General features: G+C 37.5%; 1 protein-coding gene across 6 annotated transcripts in view; it reads right to left on the bottom strand.

Annotated features, from left to right (window-relative positions):
• Positions 1-353: 353 nt before the first annotated feature.
• The window catches only part of KLC1 (kinesin light chain 1), a 46,633-nt gene continuing 34,419 nt past the window's right edge, over positions 354-12,567 (bottom strand). For 3 of the 6 annotated variants that reach the window (XM_082282894.1, XM_082282893.1, XM_082282895.1), the window contains exons 14-15: positions 9,649-9,779; positions 354-3,708 (exon numbers count right to left, since the gene is read on the bottom strand). In XM_082282894.1, the coding sequence (XP_082139020.1) occupies positions 3,690-3,708; positions 9,649-9,779 (150 nt within the window). In that variant the 3' untranslated portion in view covers positions 354-3,689. Of the gene's footprint in view, positions 3,709-5,028; positions 5,096-9,648; positions 9,780-9,811; positions 11,161-12,567 lie in introns of those variants that run through there. The other 3 variants (XM_082282898.1, XM_082282896.1, XM_082282897.1) reach the window with 3 other exon arrangements.

Raw genomic sequence — 12,567 nt, 5'->3', positions numbered from 1 at the left:
GTGGAAAAAAATAATCCAGTGTAGATGTTTGAGATTTTCCTCAATTCTAAACATTTACACCCCCCCCCATGTATTTCTGTAAATCGATGACAATGAAACTAAACTTCTCAGCATCACATCTGTTAACATTTATTCTCAGTACAGACTTACATGACCAAAAATGCCATTCTCTTAGCAGCCCTCACACACAACACGTGACCTGCGTAACGAGAACCAAAGGAACTTCAACTCATCAACTACTGTAAACACACTGTCAATGCAGCACTGCACACCCCTTTTAATAGATATTTACAACAGAACCACACCATTTCCAAGATCTCTGGATTCAAATGATACAATTTAAGTACAATTACTTCTCAAGCTCAAAACCATTTTAATTTACTACGATTCAGGAATGCTTGGGGGACGAGGGTGTCATTTATTGTAAGAAAAAGTACAAATTGTAGGTAACTGACACTTTCTGCATTGTCTACGTGCAGACACACCACAGCAATAGGTCAGTTACTCTAGGAGAGGAGCAAATAATGAAACAACTACATTTTACAAGACTATTTAGTAAGATCTAAACTCAAGACCGAATATTGCCAATAGAGCACACAACCAGAGACAGAAGGGCAACAGGCACCTTCTATCAGCAACATTTCCATGTACAATTCATCCCACATCCTGCTGTACACCCACTTGTCACTGTTTGCAGGAGAATCTGAGGCCTAACGTGGAGTCCTCATTATGTTTTTATTCAAGTTCACCCTTCAAATTTTAGTCAAGGACAAAAAAGCCAGATTAAAAACAACCTGCACTATCAAGGCTGCAGTTTTCCTAACAAGATGTCTGTCAATTCTCAAGGTCTTTTCCAGTTTTCTGTTTCATCAGAGCTGTTTAGTTTGGTGCTGAAAACATCCCAGAAAGATACAACTGGATATTTTGGATATATTCTTTATGCAGACTCTTAGCTACAACTGGAACCTTACAAGGGGAAACCCAGAAAGCACATCTTGCATAAAAGTGAACTGAGAAGCCTGTCTGAAATATAAATGTATACAAACCATGTCCTGACAGTAACTCATTCATGATTCAAACACAGGGAATGTTGACTTTAATTTGGTTTTTCTTTTTTTACAAGTTCTCAAACTGCAAACAGCTCACTGGCTCCTAACAGTAAGGACCTGGCTACTATTCTCAGGGTTTTATGGATTAAAGAAGTCTTGAATTTTGTTTCTTCTCAGGAAAAAAAAATTAACCTCTTAAATATAAGAATTGTTTAATAAGCATTAGCTCAACAACTTAAGCTTCCATCACACTTTAAAATACTATATAAAGGATTAAAACATTTAAAAGCACAGTATTAGTAATGCCACCCACAGCAAGATCCTGACCAATAAAGTTCCCTCACTATCACCATCAACATACCACAGTCTTGCACTTTGAAACTTACTGTACACTGTCATTTGGCATGGTTACATAATTTATTGCTATTTACACAGGGTTGGGGTCTTTTCTGAAAGGTTGCAAAAAATAATTTTCCTTCAAAGTTGAAAGACGAATGTGGGAATCACATCTTTCAGTTTAAGTAATTCCTTATTACCAAACCAGTTCTGTGTCTGAATAGTTCTGTGGGGTTTCTTGGAAGCCAGACTTTTGTGGGTGTCTCCAGCACCGGGAGCAACTGGTGCGGAACAGGGACTGCTCAGGGCACCTGCAGGGAGCAGCTCCTGGCCGGAGCAGGGGCTGGACATGGGCACCCCTGGCCTGGCAGCCTGACACGGTTCTTTAGCAAAGCCAGCTCAGTCTGCCTTTGTGCAGAGAGCCCAATTCACCAGTGGGGGCATACAACACATTTTACTTTAGGGGGAAAAAAAGAAGTATATATATTACATATTTTTTTAATATAAAAAGCTCTTAATAAAAAGATTAAAACTCAAGAGTCAACATTATATGAGTATCTATTGTTAGGATAACCGAGCAACAACCTGTTCCTGCTCAAGTTCATTAATGAATTGCACTATGTGCTAAAACTTCTACATAATTATTAGCAGCATTGTCTCTCACCATTCCTACACTGTCTCTAAAGCAGGTGCACCATGCGCAGCTTCCTCTGCAGAGATGCTCAGACGGTACCTCCTGGTAAACATTGTTAAGTGCATTACACAGACAACTTTTTGCATCAGTTACTGTAACCAACTTAAAACCAGGTGCAAACCCAGTCAAATACTCCTATTAAGTACTAATTCTAATGACTTTTCACAGCCTGTTCAAATACTAAAACTTGCATATGTTCCTATATTTTACCTCCTTCAGCTGGTGCTGACCTGGAATGAATTTTCCAGCTTTTCCCAAAGTTAATTTTGTTCGACATTTTCCAACTCGCAACTATGACCACAAATACATTTGTACACACACTGCTTGGTTTTACTTTCTCATCCAACTTCACACAAATAAGAATTTTTACAAAAGATGAACAAAATTACAAGCTTTACAGAAAAGCAAAAGGAAATCCTAATGTCTATAAAATCCTTAAAACATACATAGTTCCAGCAGCAGTCCTGTATACAGACAGCATATATATATTAACTAAGTGGATTTTACATGGATATGTGGTCACACAGGTCACTTGCCACTTACGGCCACTGAGCGCTTCCACGAGGGCCCTTAGCACGGAGTGGTCCTTGCAGAGCAGCCACTCTGCAGTGTGACATCCCGGCGTGCAGGTGCCTGCTTCTGCTGTCACCAGCTGGTATGGAGAAAGGCAGGATTTGGGATCAGCACAAGGAAACACTGGGCACTTTCAGCAAAGAGAGAATGGGATTGTGAATTCCAGTGGACAAGCGAGAAAGTCAACCTGAGGCTCGATGTTTCCCTGAGAGCAGCAGCAGCTGCTCTGGGACAGTTGCAGTCCGAAACTTGAGTATTCTTCAATCACACAAAGTAAAGGGTTTTTCCATTTCTCCTGATGTACACAAACCATCCTATATCCATTGCTTATTGTGCCCTAAGACTTACATTATCAAAAGCTATGGTCACAGGTGTTGCTATTCGTTCTATCTAAATGTAACTTACCCCCAGCCATCACTTCTGTAAGATTTAATAGCTCAGTCTAGTGGTTAAGTCAGTCGTGTCTAAGTGCTGTTTTGCCAGCCAAGGCTTCTACCATTACAAGGATCAGTGGTGCAAGGGCAAACCCCACCACTACTGAATGCTCAACTGGAACTTCTACAGTAATGCACATAAATTTATCCATTTCTCATTCCAGCACTGTATATATTTACTGCCACACATTTAATTTTGCTTGCATTTGCCAACACTGTTGCATTTTGGTATGCTTTGAATGTGTCTGCATTTTTACTTTTTTTTTTTTGGCTGCTGTAATAGTCAGATCTATTAAAGAAATTTAAGTAAGTAGCATGAACAGGAGCAGTGCAATGAGCAATACGTTTCTATAGTTTTCCCTTAGAAGAAAACACCCACTAATGCTGTGTTTAAAACTGTCCCTATTTAAAAAGTAAAAACAGCAGTCCATTGGAAAAAAACCAACATCATCTATAAACTAGGTGTCCCTATACACAAGGATGAAGAACCAAAGCTTTGAAGGTCTCAGTGCTTCTTTATTCACACAGGAATATTAGCTAGCTTCTGTCCCAAATCTCAGTGCGCCAGATCAGAATGACTGACACTCAGAGCTCGCGAATCTGTCAGACAATTATTTCGTTCCTGCGTGAAGGGGAAAAAAAACAAACAAAGAAATTAAGTAGATGTCCAGATAGTTCAAGCAAACAAACAAAAGTACTAGTTTTAACAAATGGGAACAAACATGAACTACTCAGAACCGTTCGTGCCGGACTGGGGATGCTTTCTGGAGTCCAAGAAACATCTTTCCCCCCAATTTTTAACTAGCAATACTGTAAAGAACACACACTCTTACAATCCAGCCCAAGCCTTCCCAGAAATGCAAGAGCCCATTTATGGGAATTGCCATGGGTGTCTATAATGGAGGAACTACAAAAGTTTGCAAGAAGTGAGAACCAATTTTGCTACTGCGTTGTACACACCAACAAAAAACCCCTCTTCTGGAAGTCACACCAATTAAAAGCACACGGAGGATCCATCCACCTTGGACATGGCTCTTTGAAACCCTGGCACTGTTGCTGCAGAGAACTGTGCTTTACCCTGCATTCATTTTGGCTGAAGCTCACCCTGAGCAAAGTTTTGCTTACACTTCCAACCACAGAGAACTCTGCAGCACATTCATTAGGGATCATACAGTTACAATCCCTGTACACTACTGGGAGGACAGGAGAGCCACAGTTGGGGCTTTCCTGCTAGTTTAGGACACATGGTGGTGAAGATCCTCACCTACAGTTTTGTTAGTAGAGAAGCAATTTTATCTTCCTAAAATTAGTAGCAGTTACTGTGTTAGTAAAACACACAGCAGTGTTTAGAAGAACATTGCTCGCTCATTTGACAATTTAAACAGTGATTTGTTAGGTAAAAACAGGCAATGAGGAGTAGCACTTGGGCACACCATGAACAGTTAAGCGAAATAAGGTTTTATATTAGCAGAAGCACAACACAGATCACACAAACTTTTGAGACTGCTCCTGTGCCACCTCAGAAACAACTTAGGTGTTTAAGGGAACCTGGAACGTACAGCAATTACAATGATAGGGCTCTTTGCAATAAAGGGGCTGAAATAAAAAAAACAATGAACTGGGCTTTAACAGTTCTTGCATTTTTAAGTTGTTTTTACAAGAATGCAATTCCGTAAGTTTTATATCCAACAGAAGTCCAAAGCCAGAGACTGCTTGGTATCAAAAAAGCCAATGCTCTTTACTGGCTGAACTTGAACCCTTTTTAAAATTAATAATAATTCACAAAAGTGTCACAGAATGATGCCTTAAGCACACGCTTCAAACACCTTAGTGAAGAAGGATCTTACAATTACTGAGTTGGTTTATTATTTATCACACTCTTTTTATCCCAAACCCTACTAAACAGTATTTATTTTTGTAAGAGTATTGTAGGGCTTCTTACTTGAAAATGATCTTCAGTAGCCTTGCCACCCATGTTAAGAACATTCAGAGAACTGGCACGCTTCATGCTGCAACCAGGACAGTGAACATGCAAGGATAAACCAATCAGAATGGCTGAAAACTACAGCTCTAAAAACACAAGTACAACAACGAGCAATGCACAGTGAAGGGAGGGGGAGCAATGTCCCAAAACTGATCTGAGGGACAGCCTTTAAGGTAACAAGTACAGAAGTTCAAATATGTTTGTACTCAGTTCTAATTACATTTAAACCCCCCAAAATTACAAGCTCCTTAGAGCTTAAACATTTCAGGCAACTGATTTAACTCAAAATCTCAATTTTTAAAGCGCATCAAATTAATACAGTGACTTACACTGAGTTTTCATTAATCAATTATCAGTTTCAATTTTGTGTGGCTTCTTACAAAAGCATCAAAACATGCAGACAGTTTAGGAAAAAAACATCTGAAACACAAGTTTGTTGTGCAGGCAGCATTTACCTTGAAAAAGCTACAACAAAAAGTTAGTTTGGTACTTTCTGCCTCACTGAGATAAGTCTTATCAATCAATTCTTAAAAGCATTTTAGAATGTTTTATTTTAAATATTTCGAAGTGAAAAGAAACAAGATGGTTGCTGCTGTTAACTTTGGTTGTGCTTTTGGCTTTACAACACCCCAGGCAGTAGTAACAAGCACCCTGGAATATGGTATGGAAAGCAATGGAAGAGGGGAAAAAATTAATCACCTATCCAGGAGATACTGACAGTCAAAATATCACTGCATTAACTGCAATATCTGCTGCTGTTTGAAATGAGGATTAATAATTTACCTCCATTTCTCAAATATATACAAAATTTAACAAAAAATATTTTCAAGTGTGTGTAATGAAATTCAGGATCAGCCCTAACACTTCTATCATGGAATGTCTGATGTGCTTTACACCAGTGTCTGTCCATTCCTCAGAATATTCTGCATTTGCTCTGATTTTTCATGAGCTCTTTAACTATTTCAGAACTAAATGAGGGCTTTGAATACATATTTGTTGAACTGGTCACAAGACAATGAGCCCTAACCCTGCAGTGCTACCTGCAGCTTGAGACAACTGGCTGATGCAAACTTTCCAATGCCTTCCAGTAACATGGAAAGGTTTATCCATACAGATCACGTGAGATATTAACCAGCTTTTCTTTCTACTGAAGCAACACTAACAGTCAAAGCACAAGTTTTAAATGCTTTGGTAAAGCAAAAGCTTAGCAGGACAATGAACCAAAACACAGGGCAACAGCTGCCACACAACACAGGCTGGCTGGTTCTCCCCAGCACGAAATCTGGGTGTTTCGAAAGCCAGAAGCACACAATTGAAAATATTTGACATGAGTGTTAGCAACAACAAAGCAAGGACTCATGCATGGTGTACACCTCTCATTTATTCAAGGAAACAGGTACAACAAGGGTTATATATGGAAGTCAAAGGAAGTTAATCTGTAAAACAAACAAAATGTTACAGAAAACTCTCAAAAAAAGCATAAAGGTTTATGGAAAACATTCCAGGGAAACAGAAATTCCACCAGTAAAAATTCACACGCACATTTTAGGTTCTTGCTAAAGTGCCAATTAAAAAAAAATTATTCATACCTGAAATACTACTTTGTTTGTGGGTTGGTCTTTTATTTGTTTGGGTTTGTTTAAATCAACATTTTTAATAATTTTAGTCTGGCAAATGCACTTTTAGTTCCCTCCATGTTACAAACACAACTGGACAAAGAACATACAGGTGTTTTTCTGATGTGTAAGTAACAGCAATAATTAAAGATTGTTTTTTCCCTTTTAGATTAGAAATCTTAACTGTTCTGCTCTATGGTCAAAATTTTTTAAGTGAAAAAATAAAGAACACTAATTAATCAAAGTTAAATTATTACAGAACTGAATTCTGAAATATGATAAAGAACTGATAACTTGCTTCAGGTATAGCATGTTTCAAAGATGAGTTTTAAGATACTTGTTTGTCTAAAAGGCTTTTGCAAGATTGTAAAGAAACAATTTCCCTGATGAGTTTTCCGTTTTAATCTCTTCAACCTTCTGTATCAAGCAACAACATGAACTTAAGTCCTTCCTTCATCCTGTGATGTGACTGTATTGCTATTGCTATTCGAGTACTTCTCACTCAGTGCTCACACCAGCACCATCAATTCCTATTTACAGAAGCAGAGTATAAACAAGAGGTGTAAATCAAGTTCAAAGTAAGGTCTTCCTAGAGACACAGGCAGGGAATGCACTAGTAAGGATGGAGGCTCATAAATGTTCTACCTAAAGAGGCTGCCTTCACAGCAAGGAAGATTTATATGTGTGCTGTATTGTAATATTCAGCTATCAAAGAAAGGTCTGCATGGTAACCACTGAATATCCCTTTTGTCACACTCAGAAGCGGGAAAAAAAAATTAATTCCATTTACTGGAGTTTCTTTGGAAAATGAAATCAAAATGATTTCTTGAAATATCAATATGTACAGCTATGCTTTATGACCTACAAAGCTGGTGTTTAATACCAGAAATCTCTGTATTTGTTATTAAAACAAGCTAATATAAATTAGGATTTAAAAACTCTATTACAAGAACAGAAATTATAGTATTTATTGTCCTATACACTGAAAGTGCCTATCTACATAAAAGCCTGTCAATGCAATACACTTATTGCAAGTTTTAAGAATAAATTATTCCTTGAGAGCTATGGTGACATCTAAAAACAAGACCATTTTGTCAGAAAGGGAGAGCAAGGAAGATATTGCTTTGCTTTCAATTTTGTTTCAGATTTATGCCTTCATCTGAGGAAACCTCATCTGGTGCTACAGACCCCACAGTGTTACTCATGTTAATGTGGGTAGATGACTTTGGTCAGGTAACACAACTCAGGTGCAGACAGTAACAAGGCAGGTGACTTCTCACAGGCATTGCAAAGCCAAATATCTTCAGTTATATGTAAGCATAATTTTCTACACTTATAAACACGGGGTTACTTTACCTGCAGAAAGAGTTAGCTATAAATACTGCAGAAAATAAGAAATAAACCTCCTTTGTGAAACTGAAAACCTTTCCACATCTTGCAAAAATGAGGAGAAAATTCAAAATTAGCTATGGATATATGTATCTATTCATACAACAATATACCTGAACTATGATGTATGAACTCTGGACAGAATTGAATAGACACAGAAAACCAATGTATAAAAATGCTAATACTGAAGAAAAAGAAGGAAATCTCCCTTTTATTCTACTTTGGCTTGCCTTTGTTTTCCCTAAAGCATTTTACATTTACACATTTCCTTCTTCTGATCCCATGCCTTCCATGTTTTTTTCCCAACCTCTTACCTCAGAGGTAGTTCTTAATGATGGACCAATAAATGCAAAGGAATTTTGACCTTGAATTCTATTCAGTGCCTTCAACATCAAGTGTCTGGCAGTGAAATTTTCAGTAAAAACTCTAAAATTCAGATCAGGCTGAATTTGAAACAGATATGCAAGGAAGCTAATTCTACATGTACTGCAGCTGTACTTAATGTTTTACAGCCATAAAAACAGTGAGAAAAACTTCACTAGAGCATTTCCAGAAACAGAGTGAGACCCTGCCTCCAGGTCACTCTCTCAAGTAATACCATCATCATCATCACCAACTACGTTACTCAGATTCAGTTTCTCCATCAGAAGTCATCCCAAGTTCTCCAAAATGACTGTTTCAGAGCACAAGTTCACACTGTCACATGGTTTCCTGTCAACTAAATGAGTTCCAGTTTTCCACAGCAAGGGAAAAAACCCCTGAAAAAATGACTGCAATCGTGAGGGGGAACACTCAGAAGTGCCACTATGAAAAACAGTAGGTGCACTTTAACACTTCCATTTCTCTGCAGCAGCCAATAAATGGTCAATGATTTTAGGGATTTATGAGAAATATTACATACATTCAAATCCATAATCCTGTGGTGGATTGGGAAGAGTGAGCAGTCAGACTCATTAAATGTGAATCTTTACCACTGAAGCCAAATTTTTTCACTGAGGCCAAAATGTTAGTAAGATGCACAACTAGGTCTAAGTTTTTCAACATTCTCCTCTGCTCTCTGACATCTGAGCTTTCCAAAAACAGAAACCAAGAGGGGCTTCATTTGGTAATTCTCTTTATGCTCACAACAATATATAAAGCTATATCAAGAATATATCAAGATACTAAGCTATATCAAGAATGTTAGTTGTGGGTTTACTGTACTCAGGCTTTTACTTTAAAAATCAGTAACATTTATTATTCTCCACTGCTGTGTGAAAAGGATAGTTTTGCAGATGACTAACATTTATCAATAGTTGTATGAAGCTTTTCTAATCTTCAAGTAGGTAAAGCAGCAAAAAGAAAAAAAATATTGTTTGAGTTAATTCTTACAAGCATATATAAATCCTCAGCTGTTACAGAACTTACAATGGAAGTTTAAGAAGTTATTTCCTATTTTACTCTTCTTTAAGATATAGCTGTGTATGATATGCAGTTAGCTAAGCAGGGAAGGGAACACTGCCCTAGGAACTACCCTGGGCCACACTGGGGCACAGACCAAGGGACACCAGCACAGCTAAGAACAGATAATTACCCTGGGTTCTTTGGTTCACTGTCCCGGGAATTTCCTCCCTTCAGCTTCCTAACCAGCTTCTCACTGCTGCGTCTAAGGGAGGCTCGGAGCTTGCTAAAGGAACCACTGCGCTTTAGAGATCCAGTGCCATCCTGAAAAAAATTGAATACATGTGATACTGCAACAGCTTGCTGCCCACCCCCAAGCCTGGCTTGAAAACATTTCAGTGATGAATTATTACTTTTTAATTGCTATTAATAAATACTTATACTATATACATTTACCTAAACATGTAATACCATATAGCTACAACCTTACCAAAGCAAAAGGGTTCCTTCCAACGTGTCACAAAGATTTCTAAACGTGAAGACATGCCCAAGCCACAATTCATCATTAATAAAAACCCACCACAGGAGTCCAACAATTCACCACCACCATTTCATATCAGCATACCGTGGTTAACAGAGTACAAGCCCCAAGCAAAAGCATTCCATCAGTCTAAGAAAAAAACATGTTTTGTTTTTTCTAAATATCTACATTACTTGCAAACATGTTTAATTAACCCTAAAATCCCTAAACAAAAATAGTTCTGTTCAGGAATACTTATGGTCAAATTCCTGTGCTTAGGTTTTAACTTTTACCAAAGAAAATGCAAACCACTATGAAATTAATTTTTCATATATTGCATTCATGTTTTACACTGCTGTGCTGACCCAGAGAAACTTGCAAGGGACCACAATTCTATTTTTAAATGTTTTACTCTTACAAAAACCACAGTTTAGTAAGATTAGAAGTGACCACTTCCCAGTCCATAGAAAACCTACGTGATTATGAAAGAAGAGTTGAAAAAGAAAAAAGCACTACTAAGCAAAGACAGACACCTGAGTTGGAGTGAGTTTATTAGAAGTTAGAAAGACAAATACACAAATCACTGAACACCAAGATTAGTAGAGAAAAGCATAATTGCCAAAATCTCACACAAAGACTAAACAGCAATGCTACTTTAGAATAATTTTAAGTGAAGACATCCAGAGTTCCATATTGATGTTAACCATATAATAGGTCTCTAAATACATTTTAAAGCACTTGGAGAACATGCTTTACTTTACGGGTTTGGTTTTTCTCCTGTGAAGATCACCATCATGCCATTTCAATAATACCTTGTGTGATACTTTTAACTACCTTTATTCCATAGTGAACAGCTACTTATAAAGGTCATTGTTACTTGTTTGGTTTTTTTACTAATGTATTACACAGCAAATGGTTGTAATAACATTTGGTATGACTAGATACATATCTGGCAAAGCTACACAGGTACAGAAATAGAAAACCAAAAACGACACCAGCACTGAAGGAATGGCCAGTTTACAGGGAAGTGTAGCTCTGACAGGAATCTTAAGGGGTTTGCTAAAACACAGCAGTCAGTACTGAAGAGAGAAGTTAAAGCTTGAAGATGGTGCACGCCCGTCATGCAGGAGACAGTATAAGAATCACAAAAGGCATCTAGGCCTGTCAGAAATGGAGAGAGAAAAACTGAATGAAACTGTTGGGAAAAATTCAACAGTTTTCAATTTTGAACAGTTAGTTTACAGTATTTCTAGGTCATGTTCAAAACTTTTTTTTTTCAGAGTAACTATTTGGACAGCCCTTAAGTACAAAGTGCAGGCCTTTGCAATTACCAGAACCTACATCTTCATGCAGTTTCACCTACATCACTGAGATGGGACTGACAACTGACCATCACTGATGCTGTGCATTCAAGTTAGAATTTGTATAAAATACGAAACACCTTTAACAAGAAATAGCTTTGCTGTTACATTTCATAAACAAAAAAAAGGGATTTTTTTTCAGATGATGTTAGCTCAAAATAATAAATAAATAAATAAATAAATAAATAAATAAATAAATAAATAGGAATAGAGCAAAGTGCATTCATTTCAGCTTTAACTTCTGTCAGGAATTTTCCTTGAAACAAAAGTGCAAGAAGAAAGAGGTCTTCACCTAACCTCCAGACAAAATTCTCTTCATTCCCTTAAGGAACTAGAATCCAACTGGCCTGGGTCAATTCACTTTCACAAGTATTTTTAGAACATATCTCTGTTTGTGTCCATATATACAATCCAAGTGGAATTTTCTCTACTCTCCCTAATGCAGTGAGGCAGCTGAAACAATCCACCTTTAAAATAAACTGTGGTTCAATTTGCACACTTTCCATTCTTTGTGCAAGTACAGAGACCACTATTGATAGGTTCATGATACCTGGAAATGGCAAAATGCCTTGCTACCAAGTGATTAGAAGATCTAATTCTAACTGAGTATTTATGTTTCAAACTAAATTGAGTATGTTGTTCACACTTGAAGACAGACTTCAGCTTTGCAGGATTAAATAAACTGAAGTCTAAATTCCAGCTAGAAGTCTTAGATCAGTGAAAAGGCTAATTATTCCTGTGGTCTGAAATCAGCAATACTAGAGTAATGAAAATGATCCAAAGGCAAGACAAATTTGGTAGGTATAGAGTATAACTGTTCAGTAAACCTAACCAGAACTGTAGGAATAAGCAGACAAGCTTTGGGTACTTCAAATCTAAAATAAAAATATCAAATTCCTAAGTTAAACGCTGACTGCTTCATTAACAAAACACTTCTAAAACATGAGCTGAGGATAAAAGAAAAAAGTTCCTGAGTTCAGAGTAATCAAAAACCAAAATCACAAGATGTTTTTATGGCAAAGTTTAATTGCCAATTTTTATGTCATTCAGAATGAGAATCACCTTATTGCTGCTGCTTACACCTTCCCACCATCACCATCTCCTGTACTTAGTCTGCTAGAACGTCCCCCTGTCTGGCACCTACTAAACAAGAGTAACTCTTGTCTGTGGTAGTGAAATCCATAGTTTTCCTTTCCCACGTGAAAGTGGACTTACATGCCCAAAAGCCTGT

Source organism: Coloeus monedula (assembly GCF_965178545.1).
Source record: "Coloeus monedula genome assembly, chromosome: 6".
NCBI classification, from domain to species: domain Eukaryota; kingdom Metazoa; phylum Chordata; class Aves; order Passeriformes; family Corvidae; genus Coloeus; species Coloeus monedula.
Note: the sequence above shows the minus strand (reverse complement) of the source record. Positions and strands in the feature narration are given on the sequence as shown.